This window comes from Ahaetulla prasina, chromosome 9, assembly GCF_028640845.1.
Source record: "Ahaetulla prasina isolate Xishuangbanna chromosome 9, ASM2864084v1, whole genome shotgun sequence".
Lineage (NCBI taxonomy): Eukaryota > Metazoa > Chordata > Lepidosauria > Squamata > Colubridae > Ahaetulla > Ahaetulla prasina.
The window spans coordinates 23,701,777-23,723,237 of NC_080547.1; the positions used below are offsets into that span (position 1 = coordinate 23,701,777).

Sequence of the window (21,461 nt, forward strand, 5' to 3'; positions counted from 1 at the left end):
TGTCTCTATTTACATATTATTTACATGTTATTTTTCGACGTAGTCACGCAAATAACCTGGGCGTCTCCTAGTCCTTTCAGACCTGCGCGGTTCAGTTCTGGGTGGTGTTTTGAGCTGGTCGGAGGGGCTTGTTGCTCCTCCCAGCTCTGTCTCTGGGCCAACGGGCTCCGGATTATTTACAGCCTCTTTTTCTTGGCCATCCGCCCTGGATTACTTTTGTAATTTTCCTGCTGTTTCCTCGGGACCTGATGGCGCCGCTGGAACTCTGGGACCTCAGCTAAGTCTTGCGCCTCCCGGTCATGGTCAGCTGTGGGTTCAAATAAGTGTGGTCATAATCGGTTTCTATTGGTTTGGTTTGATCAGTTATTCGTTTCCTTAACTGATCTATGGGCGCCCATACTCTGTTGTCTTGTAACTCACCCAGTATGACTTGGGACCGGTTGTTTTGATTATCTGTCCTGCGAGCCAACTTGGGCCGTCCCCATAGTTGCGGGCCCACACTGGTCGCCTATGCCCATTTCCTTGTCTTTTCTATTTCCCTTGTAACCCTCTGGTGTGTAATGGGATTCAAACGGTCCAGTGGGCACCGGAGTTTCCGCCCCATCAATAGTTCGGCTGGGCTTCTGCCGGTAGCCGTGCTGGGGTTCTGTGCTGGATCGCCAGAAAGAAATCTATCTTGTTTGCCAGTCACCTGGCTTGAGTCTGGACAATGCCTCCTTAGCGCCCGGACGGAACGCCTGCAAGGCCATTCGACGAGGGTGGAAAGGCGCAGAGAGGGCATGTCGGATGCCCTCATCTGCCAGGTATTCTTCAAACTGGGCTGCCGTGAATTGCGGGCCGTTGTCTGATACCAGGGTGTCGGCAACCCGTGGGTTGCGAATAGGTGGCGAGGGCTGCTATTACTGCCTCGGCCGTGGTGGATTTCATGATTATGATCTCCAACCATTTCGAATATGCATCGACAACCACTAGGAACGTTTGGCCGTGGAACGGGCCTGCAAAATCAATGTGGACTCTTGACCAGGGGCCTTGGGGTTTCTCCCATTCCCTGACTGGGGCCGCTGGGGGTAGGGGTCTGGACTCTTGGCAAGCCTGGCATTTCCCTACCCTCTCAGCAATCTCTGCATCCATAAGAGGCCACCATACATAGCTTCTGGCTAGCCCCTTCATCCTTACGATCCCTGGGTGCCCCTCGTGGAGAAGGTCCAAGACCTTTTCCCTTAGTTTGATCGGAATTACCACACGATCGCCCCATAACAGGCACCCCCCTTGAGCCGAGAGCTCATCACGTTTCTTGGCAAACTCTTTAAACCTTTCGCCCGGCGCAGCGGGCCACCCTCTTTGTACCCAACCGAGTACCGTCCTTAACACAATGTCCCGATACGATGCCCGAGCCACTTCCTTGGATGTGACTGGGCCAGAGTCCAAAGAGTCAATCAGTAGGATGGGCGTCCCCGGAGTGGGATCTTCGATCGCCCCTGGTAGTGGGCATCTACTTAACGCGTCCGCATGCCCCACTTCTTTTCCTAGTCGATGTAGCAGTTTATAAGAATAAGCGGCTAAAAAAATTGTCCATCGAGTCAGTCGTGGTGACAGTGCCACAGGCGTTGGGCGGTCGCCAGCCAGTATTCCTAACAATGGTCGGTGGTCAGTTACAATTTCAAACTGTCGCCCAAAAACATACTCGTGGAATTTTTTCACCCCTGATACAATTGCTAGCGCTTCTTTATCTAATTGGCTATAGTTCCTCTCTGGGGAGGACATCGTTCTAGAATAGAACGCTATAGGGGCTTCTGTGCCGTTTGGAATTCTGTGGCTGAGTACAGCCCCCACCCCATAAGGGGAAGCATCGCAAACCAGCACTAGGGGCAATGAGTTGTGATATTGGATGAGCAGGCTATCACTTGAGAGCAGGTTCTTGACTGCTTCAAAAGCCCTATTTTCCGACTTTCCCCAAGACCAAACAGTATTTTTCCTAAGAGCCTATGCAGCGGTTCAGCAACGGTCGCTTTGTTTTTAAAAGACCGCGTAAAATTCACTAGCCCCAGGAATGCCTGCAGCTCTGCTTTGTTTTTGGGCGCTGGAGCCTTTTAATTGCCTTGACTTTGCTCTCAGTGGGTGAATCCTTTCTTGTCTATCCGTAGCCCAAGAACTCCACTGATTCGACCCCTATCTGGCATTTGTTTACCTTGACTTTTAGTCCGGCTGTCCGGAAAATGCCCAGAACCTTTCTTAAACGCTTCCCCAATTCCTCTAGGTTCTCCCCTGAAATCAAGACATCGTCGAAGTAGGGAACTACCCCGGGGAGCCCTTGCAGAAGTCGTTCCATTAGGTTTTGGAACAGCCCTGGTGCCACACTCACCCCAAATTGCAATCGGGTGCACTTGAAAGCCCCCCTGTGCGTTACAATTGTTTGGGCTTCGGCTGTGCGGGCATCTACGGGCAGTTGTTGGTAGGCTTGGGCCAAGTCTAACTTTGCAAAGACTTGCCCTTGCCCCAAAGAGTGCAATAAGTGTTGCACCACGGGAACCGGGTAAGCGCTTTTCTGTAAGGCTTTGTTAAGCGTCGCCTTGTAGTCAGCACAAATTCTAATTGACCCGTCCGGCTTTATTGGGGTGACGATTGGCGTCTCCCACTTTGCGTGATCGACTGGCACCAAAATTCCCTGATTTATGAGCTTGTCCAGCTCCTTATCGATTTTTGGTTTTAGGGCAAAAGGGACTCTCCTCGCCTTAAGCCTAATGGGGGCTACCTGGGGGTCTAAGTTGAAGGAAATAGGGGTCCCCTTGTACTTGCCCAGGCAGTCCTTGAAGACATCTTCGAACTCGTTAAAGAGAATGTCTTTCAGGTTACAGTCACTTCTGTAGATGCCAGTAACTCCCATGCCCAGGGCACGAAACCAGTCTAGTCCCAACAGACTGGGCAGGGTCCCTTCGACGATCGTGATGGGCAGGGTCTTTTTGTTTGGACCGTACTCGACTCGGACAGAGGTGGTCCTCGAACAGGGATGCGATTCCTTGGTAGTCGTGGACTCGTGGCCGTTGTGCTTGCAGGTGGCGCTCGCGACGGACGGCAGCGACTTTGCCAAAGTGTCCCAGGACATGATGGTGATCGCTGATCCGTGTCTACTTGAGCCGGCACCGTACTCCCTCTATTTTGGTTTGGTGAAGATCTTCTTCTCCACTTGGAGGCGCGCCTATGACCACAGTTGTTTGGTTGGAATCGCGCCTTTTTGTTTGAGCCAATCGCGGTCGCCTTGCCGATTCCGCCTGATTGGCCGATTTGAATTTTCGGCGGAAGGTTGGGCCGCTCGACAAACTTGAGCTAGGTGCCCTTTCTTCCCACACCGCCGACATGTTGCGCCCTTAAACTTGCAGCGTTGGCGCTGGTGTTGACCCCGCAGCTTCCGTGACTCGTCTCGGTCCCCTTTGTCGCGTTTCTCGGTGCGGCAGACCCCTTCCTCATCTTCACCGTCGGATTCGGTCTGAACCTCCTCCTGGTGCACCGGAGTTGCCTTCGCGCTCGCCTTTGGTGGGACCGGCTTCTGCAGTGTCTCTGCCGCTTGGGTGGACATTTCATGTGCTCTGGCTTCGTCCAGAGCGTTGGCCAACGTTAGGTTGCTCTTTGCTAGCAGCCGTCGCCGCAAACGGATGTCTTTGACCCCTCGGATGAGTTGCTCGAGGAGCACCTCGTCTAGGTCGCGGTATCCGCAGTCCTTGGATGCTTTTCTTAGGGCGGCCATGTAGTCACCGATGGATTCGCCCTCCATCTGCCTTCGCTCTCCGAATTCAAACCGCCGCACGTATTTGGACGGCGTTGGTGCGAAGTGGTTCTTCAGTAAAGTCTGTAGAGTTGGCCACGACACCGACTGCAACGGCGTTGGCTCTGCCAGGGCTTCCGCGATATCAATGACCTCCGGACCACAGTGGCTTAAGAAATAAGCCCTTTTTCGGTTATCTGGAACTCCTTGCAGTTCGTTGGCTTCTAGAAAGCTTTCGAAACGGGTCATATACGTTCCCCATTTCTCTTTAGCCGGGTCAAACGGTGCGGGCGGAGTGTAACTGGCCATCTCCGCTTTTCTGCCCTGAGTTTGCTGGGTTCGGGTCTATCGTGCTTCAGCTCGGTTCTGGTTCTCCTTAGCCTCGAAATCCCACCTTCGTCGCCAATGTTAAGTTCTGGAAGTAACGAGGCTGGAGACCAGGGTAGTGACAACAGCTCTTTAATATAGGGTGAACCCAGCAACCGGCTGGGGGAAAAACCTCTCCTTTTATACAGTTCTGGTGGAGGCTTCGTCCAATCAGCAACGTGCTGATTTCCCGCTCAAATATTTAAAGGTATATACAGTAATACATAACAGTGTGCTTGGTTGGATCTTTGTGTGCTGTGTGAATCTGACTGTTGCAGTCTATCAAGTTCACTCAGCTTGACTGGTGAACTCAGTTCTGTGGATCATTTAATTAAGCCATGGTTTGGCATTCTGCCTGATCCCATTCTGATGATAATGCAGCTGGTTTTCCTTGCTGCCCTAAGAAGAACGGATGGTCAAAGAGAAGCAGCAGGAATGGAGGGCAGGGGAGCCCGGGCTGACCATCCATCCATCCATCCTCCCTTCCTCCCCATGCCAGAGGTTTCCACATTTGGCCTGCAGAACTCCAAGTCACCTTTAGAGCAGTGGTCTCCAACCTTGGCAACTTTAAGCCTGGCGGACTTCAACTCCCAGAATTCCACAGCCAGCTTTGCTTTGCTGGCTGTGGAATTCTGGGAGTTGAAGTCCGCCAGGCTTAAATTTGCTAAGGTTGGAGACCCCTGTTTTAGAGGGCTGCAAAAAAAAAAAAAGAATTCTCTTTGATGCCCTCTAGTGGCCGCTCAGGATCGCGCACATAGCAGCCCGGCTGCGGGATCCTCCGAGTTGCCGGTGCGGGATTCTGCATGGATGGGCGGCGAGGGCCCCCCGCTTTCCTCCTTGTGCATGTCACGTGTTAGAAGGGTGACGTTTCAGACCAGGGGTCTCCAACCTTGGCCACTTTAAGCCTGGAGGACTTCAACTCTTCAAGTCTTAAAGTGGTCAAGGTTGGAGACCCCTGTTTCAGACTAACCGGGCTGTCTTCCTCCACGGTCACACATACACACACCCCACCACCATCTGGTGAAGGCAGCTACAGCATGCGACCACAAGCCCCTACCCCACTCCTGGCAGCGGTGCTTGGGCAGGGCAAGAGACGGACACTAAGCGAGGCGGGTCCCCGCCATTCCCACCCATCAAAGCGGCCTCGCTCCGCTTTCCTTTCGGAAGAAGCGCGCCCGGGAGACGAGCCGACAAAGAAGACGCGCCTCCGCCTCCGCTAGGAATTATATCCCGCAATACACGAGTCCGGCCTCCGAAATCTCCCTTCTTCTCTTCCCAGAAAATTTGCCGCCGGCTCTTGGCTGAGCTGTTGCAAGAGCCGCTGTTGCTGCAGACACGTGTGCGCGCGACCGAGCGTGGGAAGGCGCAGCCTTCTGCCGGTTCTCCAGCTTCGCCTGTGCGCCCCATTAGTCTCGCTCGCGGAGCTTTGCTGCCCCCTCTTCCTCCTCCGAATTTGACTTCCACCGTCTTTCCTCCCAGGACAGGTGGGAATGATCTTCTTTGCCTGGTTTTGTCTTAATCATCATCCGGTCCCCAAGAACAGGCTAAAAACAGGGCGCCGTCTCTCGGTCCCCCCTCTCGGCTTCGTTTGAAAAAGAATTGCGCGCTGTCCACCTTTGTCTGAAACAGGGGTCTCCAACCTTGGCAACTTTAAGCCTGGAGGACTTCAACTCCCAGAATTCTGGAAGTTGAAGTCCACAAGTCGTAAAGTTGCCAAGGTTGGAGACCAGTGGTGGGTTTCAATTTTTTTTTTGAGAGAGAGAGAGAGAAAAGAAAGGAAGAGGGGGGGGGGGAAAAGAAGAGGAAGGAAGCCAGTGGTGGGATTCAGCCAGCTCGCACCACTTCGGGAGAAACCGTTGTTAACTTTCTGAGCAGTTTGGCAAACTGGTTGTTGGAAGAAATCATTAGGGCAGAGAACCGGTTGAATCCCAATGGTGGGATTCAAATAATTTAACAACCGGTTCTCTGCCCTAATGATTTCTTCCAACAACCAGTTTGCCAAACTGCTCAGAAAGTTAACAACCAAACCTGCCACTAGACTCAGCTTCAGAGGATAAACCAGGGCTGGAAGGGACCTAGAGGTCACCTAGTCCAACCCTGCTCCAGCAGGACGTTGTTAGTGAATTTCTGTCTTTTGTTCCCCCCCCAGTCAAATGATTACATAGCCACGCCCACCAAGTCACATGACCCCCTCCACCAAGCCACGCCCACAGAACGGTAGGAAATAAATTTAGATTTCACCATTGCGCTGATCCTTATTGCTGCCAAGACCTCCTTTGAATCACTCTTGGCTCCTCCATTTCTCGACTTTTCAACAAACTCTTGCAACTAACCAATAAAGGAGAATATTTATAGCTCAGGGTTGAAATGAGGGCTCCTTGGTGCCCTCTGAGCTTGATGATTTTTTGGGAGGAGACCTTTCAGTATCAAACTAGGTCAGGGGTCTCCAACCTAGGTCCCTTTAAGACTTGTGGACTTCAACTCCCAGAGTCCCTCAGCCACCAAAGCTGGCTGAGGAACTCTGGGAGTTGAAATCCACAAGTCTTAAAAGGGACCAAGGTTGGAGACCCCTGCCCTAAAACAGCCCAAGGAGCCCCCTTTTGTTTGTGTGTCTCTAAAAGCGCTTCCTTCTAAAGCTCAGCCAATCCACAGACAACCCCATTCCTAAGAGGTCTGCAAGGCGCCTGCATAAGAGCACAAGAGTGCCTACCGTTCCTGTCCTATTGTTTCCTTTCGTTGTATCCAATTAATATAGTTATTACATACTCATACTTATATATATATATATATATGCTTATATATTGTATAGTAACTTCATGCTTATGCTTATATGTACTGTGTGACAAAATAAATAAATAAAAAATAAAATAAATAAAAAACAGAGAGGCGCGGTGGAATAGTTTTTAGCGGGAACGGTAGCGCGCGCTCAACCGGAAGTTGCTCGGGGAAACGTTCGGGGGGCAGGACAGGAAGGGGCGTGTCTGTCACGTGACCGCACTGCCCTCAGGGTTAGGGTTGCCCTGACAGCGGAATCGCCTTCGCGGGTTCGCTCGGGCAAGGTGGCGGCAGCGGGGTCGCGGGGGGCTCGTCGGACATCTGTTGCCTCTTTCCCGGGAAAGGCGAGTGAGGCCTCGGCTCGGGACTCGCTTTGTCCCCGCCTGCCTCATGGAGCGCTCCGGGGCCATGACGGACATGTACGACCAGGCGTTGCTGGGGGTCTTGCAGCATGTGGGCAACGTCCAGGAGTTCCTGAACATCCTCTTCGGCTTCCTCTACCGCAAGACTGACTTCTACCGGCTGTTGATGCAGCCCTCGGACCGGCTGGGCTTCCCGCCCGGCGTGGCCAAGAGCATGGCCGTTCGGGTAAGCCTGCCTGGGTCCCTCTCCCCGCCGGCCGCTTCTGCTTTGGACGTCCACTCCTGCCGGGTGTTTCAGTATCAAACTGAAGGAGGGAAAAAGGAGAGGAAGGAAGCTGAGTCTAGTGCCAAACCTGGCACTAGACTCAGCTTCAGAGGATAAACCAGGGCTGGAAGGGACCTAGAGGTCATCTAGTCCAACCCTGCTCCAGCAGGACGTTGTTAGTGAGTTTCTGTCTTTTGTTCCCCCGTCAAATGGTTACATAGCCACGCCCACCAAGCCACGCCCACAGAACGGTAGGAAATAAATTTAGATTTCACCCTTGCGCTGATCCTTATTGCTGCCAAGACCTCCTTTGAATCACTCTTGGCTCCTCCATTTCTCGACTTTTCAACAAACTCTGGCAACTAACCAATAAAGAAGAATATTTATAGCTCAGGGTTGAAATGGGGGCTCCTTGGTGCCCTCTGAGCTTGGTGATTTTTTTGGGGGAGACATTTCAGTATCAAACTAGGTCAGGGGTCTCCAACCTAGGTCCCTTTAAGACTTGTGGACTTCAACTCCCAGAGTCCCTCAGCCAGCAAAGCTGGCAAAGCTGGCTGAGGGACTCTGGGAGTTGAAGTCCACAAGTCTTAAAGGGACCGAGATTGGAGACCCCTGTTTTAGGCAGCCTCTCAAATCAAACCCCCAGGACGGCCCCGTGAAGTAAGCCAGGCAGAGAGAGCTGAAGGGGTGCGAGGAACTTAGTGGTTCAAACAGGTTGCGGGAACCGGGCTGTTAAACTGTGAAATGATTGGTTGGTTTGGATTGGGCATTTGATGTGAAGACAGTCGTGGTGTTTTGTTGACCGAGATTCAGAAGCTGTGGGTGCTCCGACACTGGAGGCTTTTAAGAAGAAATTGGACAACCTTTGTTTGAAATGGTATAGGGCAGGGGTCTGCAAACTTGGCTCTTTTAAGACTTGTGCCCTTCAACTTCCAGAGTTAAGACTTGTGGAGTCCACAAGTCTTAAAAGAGCCAAGTTTGCAGACCCCTGGTATAGGGTCTCCTGCTCCAGCAGGGGGTTGGACTAGAAGACCTCCAAGGCCCTTTCCAACTCTATTATTCTATATTCAGTTTGGAACATAGGTTTTTATCTATAATAGTGTTAGCTACCCCCAGTCTTGTATTTCAGATCAATCGGTGGCTATATAAATTAATATATAAATATGTGGCCTGGCTAATAACTACTGCTGGGTTCATAGTGTGCTACGTGAAAATGGATTGTACTGTACAATATAGGACAAATTGAGACAGCTAAGACTTAAGCACAGACCATGGCTTGGGATAGTGTATATAGCAAAAACTGGATATCATCAGCATGATTTATGCTGAATACAATACATGTTTGGATCCAAGTATGTTTATGAAATAGCTGTATCAAGTTATGAGTAGAAAGATTCTTCAGGGTGGCTAATTTGGTGTTTGGGAAGTGCATTTATTTTTATTTAGTTTGATGCCTATAGGGCAGCAGTGGCAGACCTTTATTGACTTCTTACTCTGCATTTTTCTTTAAATCCAAATAACTCAATTTTCTTTATCCATAATGGACTTTGCCCCTCCTTTACACTCACCATAAAATGCACTGGATTCACTGCTTATGACTTTCAGGCAATTAGATAAATATTTGTTCTTAGAGCTGATCTGACACATAGAGCAATACTGTTATCTCCTTGAAATTGAAATGCAGTGTGTTAGCTAATCTCTAGTGATGGTCTGTAGGTTAATTATTGGGTTGTTGCTTGATTGCTGCATCACTTTCAGGCATTCAAAACATTTGAACATCTGGCCCGCCAAGATGATGAGAAAAGACAGCAAGAAATTGAGGGGAAGTTGAAGAAAAGAGAGGCGGACATGGTGGCTGCAGGAGAGAGAACAAAGGTGCCTCCTGCCATTGAGGAGATTGAAATCACCTCGGCAGTGGAGCAGGACTCTGGATTGGAAAGTGGAAAGACTGCAGTTGCAGAGGAGCCTGTGAAAGCAGAAGAAACCGTAGAAGCACAAGTTGCTGATACAACAGCAGAACTGCCGGTATCTGTTGCTACCCCTGTAGAAAGTGAACAAACAGAATTCCCCAGGTGAGTGACTCTAGTGGTGCTTGGACCACGTCAAAGAGTTAGTGACAAAGCGCAGCCATAGTGACCTAGTAAAACTTGGGATAAGTTTGCCTTTGCTAAAGAGGAAAGACTATTTGCCATGGTCTTGCTGCTTTAAGTGACTGATTATGTACCATTGTGATAGTCGTATATTAAAATACACAGTACTTCCTACCTTTTTTCTGACCATGTGGCTTTTATGGAAATTCTAGTAATGGAGCTTAATCTATGCATTCTGAATGGCAAAAACAAATGACAGCAGTCAAAATCTTGGAAATCTGCCTTTTATCTATAGTAGTCAGACTCTGTTCACCTAGTCCAGAATAATGTATTCCAATTTGGCAAGCCTTTCTTTCAAATCCATTTAATTTTTGTTTTGCGCTCCCGGTTTTTAAAGTTTTCCATTTGCTGTAACATCCATCCCTAGCTTCTGAGATATCGTTAATTTTTTGGGTTTTTATTTCTACAAATAAATAGTGACGAAACTGGAAAGCTGTTATACACATTTAAAGGCAATTTATAAGAGATATGTCAGTAATATGGTTTATTACAGCATTGAGAAGCTAACATGTGACAAATATGCTTGCCTGGTAACTGCTTACAATTGCTGTTCTAACCATATACCGGTATATAATAAAGTCAGCCTCTCAAAATTAGCAAGTGTTGTAAGTATTGAGATGTATAGCTATAATCATGAGATTTAGTATCTAAGTATTCCACAATTCATGTGGCTGACAACTATTTTAGACATGTTAAGTCACCTTAATCTCTCTCACTTTGTTTTCCTTGGCTTGCAGGATTTTGGGGCACTATTAAGAGGGAAGTAGATATCATCTATAGTGTCTATTAATGCAACACCCCATTATGTGGCTGAGATTTTATGGTTCACAAATCTCAAATCCTGTACTCGGAGGAAAAAGGCTTGGCAAGACAAAGTTGCTATTTTACTACAGAATTGTTGTTTACATCCAGTTGTTCAACCTCTTTTATGTAATATGAGGTTTAATGATAATCTGGCTATTCTCGTGATTTTTAAAAACTAATAACATGTATAATACTACATGAATCAACAATAAAGGTAACGTTGGCTTTAAGTCAATGTTTAATTTATAGTGTACTGTACTGACTTAGTTGTTATCAAATTGAAGTAATGAGTGAGACATTTTGATGTCTGGAACAATTCCTTGAATATGCATTATCACTCTCCTGCTTATGGATAGTAGCAAGTAATATCAGATTGACTTTTTTTTAAATCCAAGTTTCAAATAGGTAGTATTATAGTTTACACTGTGATGTTATTTTATAAATGTCTTCCTATCACGTTATCACTATTGGATGCATATAAAATTGTTGTGAAGTAGTGTGCAGATTTCTTAAAATACTGGTATTTAAAATAGCCATTTCCCCAATTAAGTTGGAAAACAACTAGCCAAAAGCCCGTTTAGCTGAAATTCCATTCTTCAGCATCCAAACACTATTCTATAGTAGAGATGTTTAAAAGGGTTACGTGATTGTAGTATTGGACTAAGTGTGGTGAGATCAATGTTTGTTAATTCACCCTTACCCTGGCAGCTCACTGAGATTTTGAGTTGGTCACTTTCTCTGAACATAGACTACCAGAGAAAGTGGTTGCTTCAAGAAAAGATTGGAGAAAAGAGCCACTTGAAATGAATATAGGTAAAACAGCTCTTGAAGTGACATGTACACCTAGAAGTAAAATGGACTTTGAAATGTCTGTAAAACTGTAAAGAAGAGATGTTGCTATAGAAACTGGTTTTCTAATCAGAGAGGGTGAGACATTTTTGATCTGGAACGCTGACATTTAATTTAGTTGTCAAAAGCAGAACAAGATGGCTTCCAAATTTTGATTTGGCTATTGCCTCAACCTGAAAAACATAGTTTGGAATACATGGTGGCTTTACAATCTGTTTTCCAGAAGTAGAACTCTTGAAACATTTGGCATTTCAAAAGGAAACTTTTATATCGGACAAAGTGATAGCAAGATAAAGAAGGCAGGATCTGAAGATTCCCGCGCAAAACTGTTAGGTTAAAAAGGATAGAGACCCCTCCCCTCAGTCCAGTGCAGGGCAAGCCAATCTCCAGGTGCGAAGTTGTTTTGATAACTTCAGGCTGAGAAGGTGATAAGAAACTGTTCTCAGGCATCGCTTGCTGAGACAGAACAGATGGCCCTCTAGCCGTTCCCTCCCCCCTTACATTCCCAGGAAGGTAAATCAAAGTACAGGATAGGCATGCAACAGGAAAAAGTGAGGAATGCATCCAGGCCTTCCCTACCAGAATGGCAGTGTCCCAGTAGGGATCTATGGGACCTGACATGTTGTATATTTGAATCAAGTGTATAAATTAACCGTACAGATTTCATGAAAAGTTAGGCTACGTGATTATCTGTTGCCAAAGCACTCATGGTCAGGATCTTTTTGATGACTACACACAAACCATCTTTGCTGAATACATCTCAGAATTATAGTACCTTTTCAATGCCTCCACTTGGTGGTGTCAGTGTCCACTTAATGCATCTTCAAATGGATATTAAAGTACTATATCTTTGAACTCTTCTAAGCTTCCCTCTAGACATTCAATCTAAAAGCTTGGCTGATTAAGATGCTATGAATAATGTATTTTTTTGGACACAGATTGATGGAAATTGAGATACTGTGTGATCTCCATCTGTTTAGCTGAAGGTAGTAAGCCTCAGCGTTGAAAAACAGGAAATAGTTAATAAATGAAGGATGGAATCTTGTCTCTTCCAATGTTGTTCTTGTCACTTTGGAAGCGTTAAACAAAATTGCTCATTTCTATATGTTAACTTCTAGTACAGATCAAGTCTATATTAAGTGAAAAATTATGCATGATTACTTGAAAGCAAATGCCATTAAGCTGGGAGGTATATGGACATCAAGTTCAGAAGTGTTTACATTTTACCATTTTCAGTATTTGAGATACAAACATTTATCTTTTTAGATTAACCCCAATATATGATATATTGCAGTAAAGTAAAACTTGATGATTTTCTACCTTTCTACTGGAGATGAGATTTATGGATAATTTTCCCAAATATTTTATGAATATCTGTTTTTGTGGAATATTCCACCCTTCAAAATAACTGAAAACATTGTATGAAGCGACATTTTGATGAGGAGTGGGAGTGGGTAGGATGGCAAAGGCTGCGCTCATCCACTGTGGGCTTGACATGCAAAAGCCCAGCGCATACTGCAAATCCTAGAGAGATGCTGCAAGTCAGTATAAAGCTGTACTTGGCAACATGGAGAATATTTGTAGCTCAGGGCTGAAATGAGAGAGTCCTTGATGCTCTCTGAGCTTGGTTGTTTTCTTGCAGACATTTTATTACCCAAACTAGGTAACATCATCAGTGCATTGAGTAATGAAATGTTTGCAAGAAAACAACCAAGCTCAGAGAGCATGAAGGACCTCCTCTTTGATAGCTTTTGAAAACTAAATACTGTTTTCCTCTTTCTGGTTCTGCATTGGACAGCTAGCTCCAACTCAAAAGGGAGCTTGGCTTTCATTTTATTTGCCCTTCCAACACTGTATGCCAACTTTGGTAGATGCACTACAGCTCTTTAATATGGGATCAATACGATTCTTTCTACTCTTTCTGCTTCTTGTGCTATAATGTAATACTTGAGCACATCAGTTAAATAATGCTGAAGGTTATGGAATCCAATGTGACAATAGATAAATTTCAGTTGTTGAGCCCTATTAATTTGGTTTAACCCTCTGCACCATCCTTCATGGCAACAGACAGTCAGTGGTCCCCACGTCTCCAAGTTCTGAACAATGAGAGGAAGAGCTGTCTATTTCATTGCCATCTGGTTTGTGCAGAGCTATTCTTTCCACCCTTTCTTCTGGGCTCAGATATTTCCATCTGTTTTGACAAGTAGTTCTCGTGATTATCTGTTGCCAAAGCACTCATGGTCAGGATCTTTTTGATGACTACACACAAACCATCTTTGCTGAATACATCTCAGAATTATAGTACCTTTTCAATGCCTCCACTTGGTGGTGTCAGTGTCCACTTAATGCATCTTCAAATGGATATTAAAGTACTATATCTTTGAACTCTTCTAAGCTTCCCTCTAGACATTCAATCTAAAAGCTTGGCTGATTAAGATGCTATGAATAATGTATTTTTTTGGACACAGATTGATGGAAATTGAGATACTGTGTGATCTCCATCTGTTTAGCTGAAGGTAGTAAGCCTCAGCGTTGAAAAACAGGAAATAGTTAATAAATGAAGGATGGAATCTTGTCTCTTCCAATGTTGTTCTTGTCACTTTGGAAGCGTTAAACAAAATTGCTCATTTCTATATGTTAACTTCTAGTACAGATCAAGTCTATATTAAGTGAAAAATTATGCATGATTACTTGAAAGCAAATGCCATTAAGCTGGGAGGTATATGGACATCAAGTTCAGAAGTGTTTACATTTTACCATTTTCAGTATTTGAGATACAAACATTTATCTTTTTAGATTAACCCCAATATATGATATATTGCAGTAAAGTAAAACTTGATGATTTTCTACCTTTCTACTGGAGATGAGATTTATGGATAATTTTCCCAAATATTTTATGAATATCTGTTTTTGTGGAATATTCCACCCTTCAAAATAACTGAAAACATTGTATGAAGCGACATTTTGATGAGGAGTGGGAGTGGGTAGGATGGCAAAGGCTGCGCTCATCCACTGTGGGCTTGACATGCAAAAGCCCAGCGCATACTGCAAATCCTAGAGAGATGCTGCAAGTCAGTATAAAGCTGTACTTGGCAACATGGAGAATATTTGTAGCTCAGGGCTGAAATGAGAGAGTCCTTGATGCTCTCTGAGTTGGTTGTTTTCTTGCAGACATTTTATTACCCAAACTAGGTAACATCATCAGTGCATTGAGTAATGAAATGTTTGCAAGAAAACAACCAAGCTCAGAGAGCATGAAGGACCTCCTCTTTGATAGCTTTTGAAAACTAAATACTGTTTTCCTCTTTCTGGTTCTGCATTGGACAGCTAGCTCCAACTCAAAAGGGAGCTTGGCTTTCATTTTATTTGCCCTTCCAACACTGTATGCCAACTTTGGTAGATGCACTACAGCTCTTTAATATGGGATCAATACGATTCTTTCTACTCTTTCTGCTTCTTGTGCTATAATGTAATACTTGAGCACATCAGTTAAATAATGCTGAAGGTTATGGAATCCAATGTGACAATAGATAAATTTCAGTTGTTGAGCCCTATTAATTTGGTTTAACCCTCTGCACCATCCTTCATGGCAACAGACAGTCAGTGGTCCCCACGTCTCCAAGTTCTGAACAATGAGAGGGAAGAGCTGTCTATTTCATTGCCATCTGGTTTGTGCAGAGCTATTCTTTCCACCCTTTCTTCTGGGCTCAGATATTTCCATCTGTTTTGACAAGTAGTTCTCTTCATTCTCTATGTCTGAGCTCATCTGCTTTTTATTTTGAGTGCCCGCCTTCTCACTTAGCCCACTTATAGACTTGATTCTGCATACATTTGCCTAGCAGTATTTAAAATAAAGTTGCATGTGCCGCTGTGCTTCCTGCCTTCTTATTTCTATTTATGTTCCTTGACACAGATTCTAAATTCTTTTCTTTTTAATATACAAAGCTGCATTCATCCACTTGTTCTTTTTGTTGGCATAGCCAACACTTGGGAAGAAAGCCCTCTTACCTGATAAATAGACTTGGCCTGGAATTTAAAGATTGTGAGGAAGCCTTTGATAGGAAATTGAATAAATGGTGGAATAAATTTGTATTTAATTTAGAAAATTGGAACTTACTTGGCATTAAATTGAAAATCTTTTTAAAAAGCAGTTGAAGTTTCCGAAGATTCTCTTGCTGTTACTGCTTTTTCATCAACCTGTCCAGGAGTCAAACATTATTTATTGGTTTGAAACAATGAAAGAGAAGAGTTGTCTGCCAAACATAAGACTCTGAAGCTGTAGCAGCCAACCTCCCTCCCCCTTTTAAAACCAATCAGTTTTCTAATCTACATGACCTTCATATTTATTGGATATTTTTTTTACATTCAAAGCAGCAAACATAAATACTCTTTCCTTCTCCCTTTGGAAGAGTTGGAAGTACAAGTCTCCCTTGAAGTTCTTGGAAATAAAAAATAAAATTGCAGCACTAAATGGGACATGGTAGAAGTAGTAGATGTCTCTGAAGACAAACCAGGGCTAATGATGGCAATCATCATTATAACCACCAGGGATTATTTGCAAGTAGAACTCATTTGAGCTCTTCTCTATGGCAGGAAAGAATAAGGAGGAGTTGATAGATTGAGCAAAAGTAGGTTACATTGGTAGAGTAGAATTAATACACCTGTGAGACCTATTTATGACTTGGTTGCTTCCCCAAAGATTTGCCTGCCTTGAAGTTTTCTGTGACCCAGAACTTGATTACCCCCAATATGATTACTTGAATTCAAGGACATAGTTCTAGTCTTGTAGTAGGTTCTCAGATTGAAGAGAATCAATTGTGTTTAATTCTTCCCGTTTTGTGGTGTTGGAAGGAATACACGGTATGAGGGTATACTTTTTCTGTGACTTTTGCTTAGTTCTTATTAAGTCTTCCACACTCATCTGCTAGGAACCATGATGGCAAGGCATATTTTTGCAACACATTTTTCATGTTGTGTTGTTGAAATAGGCATGCTCCTGATTTTCTTTGGGTTTAGAACCATGGTTCATTACGCTTTCAAATGTTCTGTGTGAATTTCAGTCTGTAAATGTTGTAGGGTTGGGACTTTGTAGGGTAGACCCCATTGTCCCAAAGATCTGTCAGATGCCTTAGATATTTCACTTGTCCCAATAAAATGAAATCGTATGGCAACTTGGGACCTGTCTACCATTTTTTGTAGATTATTTTGGCAGTTGCTCTTACATTACATTTGTAATCATGACCCCTTTACAATTGTTGCAGAATCACAACCAGCTTTTTCACTTGTCAAAGGATAGATCTTTAGCCAGATGCAGATTTCAAAATACAACTGTAATCATGTCTTTTGTCTCATGTTTTTTTTTTTAATGTTATGTTGTTTGGTTTCGGAGTTGGGAATGAGGACACGAAAACCATTTGAAGCATAGGTTGAATTTACATTGATATTTCCCCTGCTGGCTGCTTCATTTAACTGAGACACACTTTGGCTGTAAGCAAGAGGACAAAGTATAAAGTCTTCAATGACTTCTTTACTTACAGTTGACACTTATTAAAATGGAGAAACTTCTAGAATCCTCACCAGAAGAGAGAGCCCCAATCCTGGTGCAGTATTGTGGCTTTGGAAGGGGTTAATTCAAGTTACTTCTTGTTGTGCACAGTTTAGGTTTGTCTAGGCTTGAAAAGGCTTGCCTTGAAATCAGAGCTGGCAGAGAATACATGTCTTCTTAGGCATTCAAAGCTTATTTTCCTTCCAATATATTCTGCACAACTCTCTGCAACAGCTTTTGCGCGTAGCCATTGTGTGCTCCATTAAGTTCCCAAGCGTTGCTTCCTGAACGCAGCAGGCCTTTCTGCTTGTAGCCTTAATTTCTTAAAAGAAGTAAACTTCAGTATCCTGTCCGGGATCTCCTGGAGCTGCTTTGCCTGCTAATACTTGTATTTTAATTCTTTCGATATCAGAAAAGGTCTCTTGCTGCAAGCCCTACCATAAATGACTCCAGTAACTCTCACTAGTCCGACTTGAAAGTTGGGTAAAAGACGTGTATTTCTTCCGTCCAGAACTTTTATTGATTTAAAGTGATCATTTTAAACATATAAGAGAGTTTGTGCAAATATGGTGCTCTCCTGTATGTAGAACGTGGTAGTACTGATAAATAGCCCTACCCACATCCTTTATAGGTCTGACCTAGTTGGTTGTGTAACGTAGGCTGGTATTTATGCCAATTTCTGGAAAATTTTCTCTGTTTTGAATTGGTTGTTTCAAGAATGCTTATCTCATTCTTTCTGAAGGGTATTTTGGGTTGGGTAAGGCTGCTAAAGATTACAGGTAGTCCTTGATTATTCATTTAGTGGTTCAAAGTTGCAGTGGCATTGAAGAGTAACATGACCATTTTTCACACTTATGACCATTTCAGCGTCCCCAGGGCCATGTGATCAAAATTCAGACACTTAATAACTGATTCATATTTATGACGGTTGCAGTGTCTTGAGGCTATGTGATCATCTATTACGACCTTCTGACAAGCAAAGTCAATGGGAAAGCCAGATTCGCTTAAGAACCGTATTACTAACTTAGTAACTGCAGTGATTCACTTAACAATTGTGGCAAGAAAGGTCGTAAAATGGGACAAAACTCACTTAACAAATGTCTCACTTAGCAACAGAAATTTTGGGCTCAATTGTGGTCGTAAGTCAAGAACTACCTGCACTTTGGGAATAGTCATTCAGTCGACTGGGTAAAGAGTTCTTAGAAGCTCAGAAGCTTGCATAAGGCTTGTAAACCTTTGGTTAGCTCAATAAAGCTGTCTTAATCTAGAGTTTAATTTGTTGGAAAGAGGAACCCTGAAATGCAGGACTTTAGCCAGATCTAATTGATGCTGAAATGCTCCTAAAACCCAAACACTTTGGGTTCATTAATATTTATGAGGAGGCTGTTTGGGTGTATCCACCTTGTTAATGAAACAAGTATGCAACTGGTAGGGACGGTACCTCAAGAGCCATATTAGGCGTACTTAGTGGAAGCGTCAGTTTTCTACTGGAGGAGACTTTGTTTTGGAAGAACCATTAGGAAATAATTGAGGAAACATCTCATCATTTGTTAGATTTTTTGATCTTGATGTTGCTCCAATATGAAGAAGAAATGGGATAAGTGGGATACTGGTCAGTAAATAAGAGAGGAGATTTAACAGGGGAAACTTGCTAGCCAGCCAGCAATTCTTTTTCTTTAGAAAACATTTCTAATTGTACAGGTTGTCTACAACCAGCTCTTCCAGGGGTGAAATGCTCCCGGTTCGGACCAGATCGGCTAATCCGGTAGCAATGGCGGCAGGTGGTTTGGAGAACCCGTAGCAAAAATCCCTGACCCCCCCCCATGCCCAGCTGAGCCACGCGATTGTCAGAGCCCCCCCCTTTTTTTTTTTACTTCTAAAAGCATTTTTTAAACAATCTCTTTGGCCGAAGAGGTTGTAAAAAAAAAATGCTTTTAAACGGTTAAAACAAGGCTCTGAGGATCCCAGCTGAGGTGCCTGATCATCAGAGGCTTTTTTTTTTTACTTTTAAAAACATTTTTTAAAAGGTAAAAAAGCTGAAGCCTGCTAGGCAAAAAATGGGGGGGTGTAGGCAAAAAATGGCGGGCTGGGGGGGTTTGTTTGAGAGAGAGAGAGAGAGAAAAGGAAGGAAGGAGGGAGGGAAGGAGGGAGGAAAAAGGAAAGGAAGGAAGGACTACAAACCTGGCACTAGATGCAGCTTCAGAGGATAATCCAGGGCTGGAAGCGACCTGGAGGTCATCTAGTCCAATCCTGCTCCAGCAGGACACTGTTAGTTTCTGTCTTTTGATCCCCCAGTCCCATAGCCACACCCACCCAGTCACATGATCCCCCCACCAAGCCACGCCCACAGAACCGGTAGGAAAGAAATTTAGATTTCACCACTGAGCTCTTCCCAATGTGTTCTGTGCCGTGCTATTTCCTCTTTAAAAAGAAAAAGCTAGTTGCAATCTTGTAGCATTTTAATAAGTCAACTATGTAGTACTACTTGCATTGAATCCTTTTCTAATTTTGTTAGGTGACCATGTCTTAATATGAGGCAGGAAAAACATCACCTATTTTCTTTACACTGGGTGTAGTTTTGCTCAATGTTTATTTTACAGTGTTTATAACCTGTTTGTTATAGGAGAATCTATGTGGGGTATAACTGTAATCAGTTTCTATCACATTTCCTGTCCCCAAAACTATTCAAATACTATTTGAAAATACTTAAGCTTTCCTTAGAGAGACTGTTCTTTCTCATTCATTTTGATAATTAAAAAATAATTTTCCAGTTCTAAAATTATAGAATCTATTTTGAAATGCAGTAAAATTGTAAATAGGACTTCATTGTAAACTTGATTGGATTGTTCTTTAGGACTAGTGTCTTGAAACCTCAGCTAGACTTAGGACCTGTGGTTCTGATAAGGTTTTTAAATTAGGTCACCACCTTGTGACATCCAGTTTTGAGCCAAAAATCAACTTAGTAATGTTGTGATTTTTCCTTGGTTCGAGGCTTTCATTTTATGAGTTATTTTTCTTGTGTGTTGCACAAAGGAACATTATTGAAAGTGTTCAGTGATGGAAGTGTTAAGACACAACCTTAATACTGGAGGAATAGAGACCCTTTTTTTCTTTTTCCAGTGATTCAGAAGAACTTGCATTCTTTTCTGGATCATGGCTGAATAAGGGTTTCCCCCCCCCCCCCATCTGGTTATTCTTCTATTTTCCAGTAGATGGCAGTAGCACATGCTTTTATATCTGAGATCTATGTCACTTTAATTTGTAGCTCATTGCTTCTAAAGTGAGTCAGATTTCAAAAGAGCAGCGTGTTTACCCTAACATACCTAAGCTTTTATGGACCAGAGTCCCTTTAGCAAATACATAACATATCTATGTAATTAACTACGTACATAGAAGAAAACAGATTAAAACAAACAAAATAAATTGAGTCTTAACAGACAAATGGTCATGTTATTCTGTGGTACATATCTCCTTTCAGACAGTCATGGCTTTATGCATGTAAGTAGGCTTTGGTACTTTGATATCTGTGAGATAAAATAGAAAAGAATTACAACTAGAAGAAGATAATTTAGCTGCTGATTAAGAACCTTTTTAAGCAGATTTTATATAAGTGCAGTTATTTCATGGCTGGCTGGGGAATTCTGAAAGTTGAAGTCCACAGATCTTAAGTTGCAAAGATTGGACACTGATAGGCTAAAAGTAATGAAAAAAATGAAAGAAACTTGTTTAGGAATATAACTTTAAAATACTATTTAAATTAGAAGGTGAAATTACATAGTCCTGCTTCACTAACCAGGAGTCCTCTGGATATATATGGAGTGCAGTTCCTAGATTTCTAGCTAGTATAACCTTTTGGACTATGTAAAGAAATTGGGAGTTTCAATGTCTGTGCCAGATTGAGGTTAGCTGTTTGGAGAGGGGAGCTATTTTTCTATTTGGCTATTTCACCCTGAAGCTATGTTGTACGTAGTTCAAAATTCCAATTTCCAGAGTCTTGAGAAATCTCAACTGTATTATTTTATCTATGTAATCATAGAAAAAGGTGCTAAACATTCCAGCGATTTTTTATTGGCACGATTGGTTGTTTTATTTAAAAGGGTCATCTGCCCAAGTTTGGGAATTCTTTCATACTGTAATAAAGAAAATAGAAGAAAAGTATTTGTTGTGAAATTTTGAATAATAGATTATGCATGAGGAAAGTACAAGTAGTATTCGATTTATGACCACAGTTGAGCCCACAATTGTTGCTAAATCAGACATTTATAATTGAGTTTTGCCCCATTTTATGACCTTTCTTGCCACAGTTGTTAAGTGAATCATTACAGTTGTTAAGTTAGTAACACGGTTGTAAAGTGAATCTGGCTTCCCCATTGAATTTGCTGATCAAAAGATCGCAGAAAGGGATCTGTGACTATAGGGATGCTACAAGGGTCGTAAGTATGAAAAACAGTCACAAGTCACTTTTTTCAGTGCTGTTGTAATTTTGAACAGTCACTAAACAAACTGTTATAAATCAAGGACTACCTGTAAGATGGAGCGTCAAAAGATGAAATTGTCTTTTCCTCGGATTACTGAAAAGCACACT

General features: G+C 43.5%; 1 protein-coding gene across 2 annotated transcripts in view; it reads left to right on the plus strand.

Moving 5' to 3' along the window:
* The first annotated feature begins 7,098 nt into the window (after positions 1-7,098).
* Positions 7,099-21,461, plus strand: part of NUDCD3 (NudC domain containing 3) — a 65,609-nt gene continuing 51,246 nt past the window's right edge. For both annotated transcript variants that reach the window (XM_058194137.1, XM_058194138.1), the window contains exons 1-2: positions 7,099-7,489; positions 9,287-9,600. In XM_058194137.1, the coding sequence (XP_058050120.1) occupies positions 7,292-7,489; positions 9,287-9,600 (512 nt within the window). In that variant the 5' untranslated portion in view covers positions 7,099-7,291. The remainder of the gene's footprint in view (positions 7,490-9,286; positions 9,601-21,461) is intronic.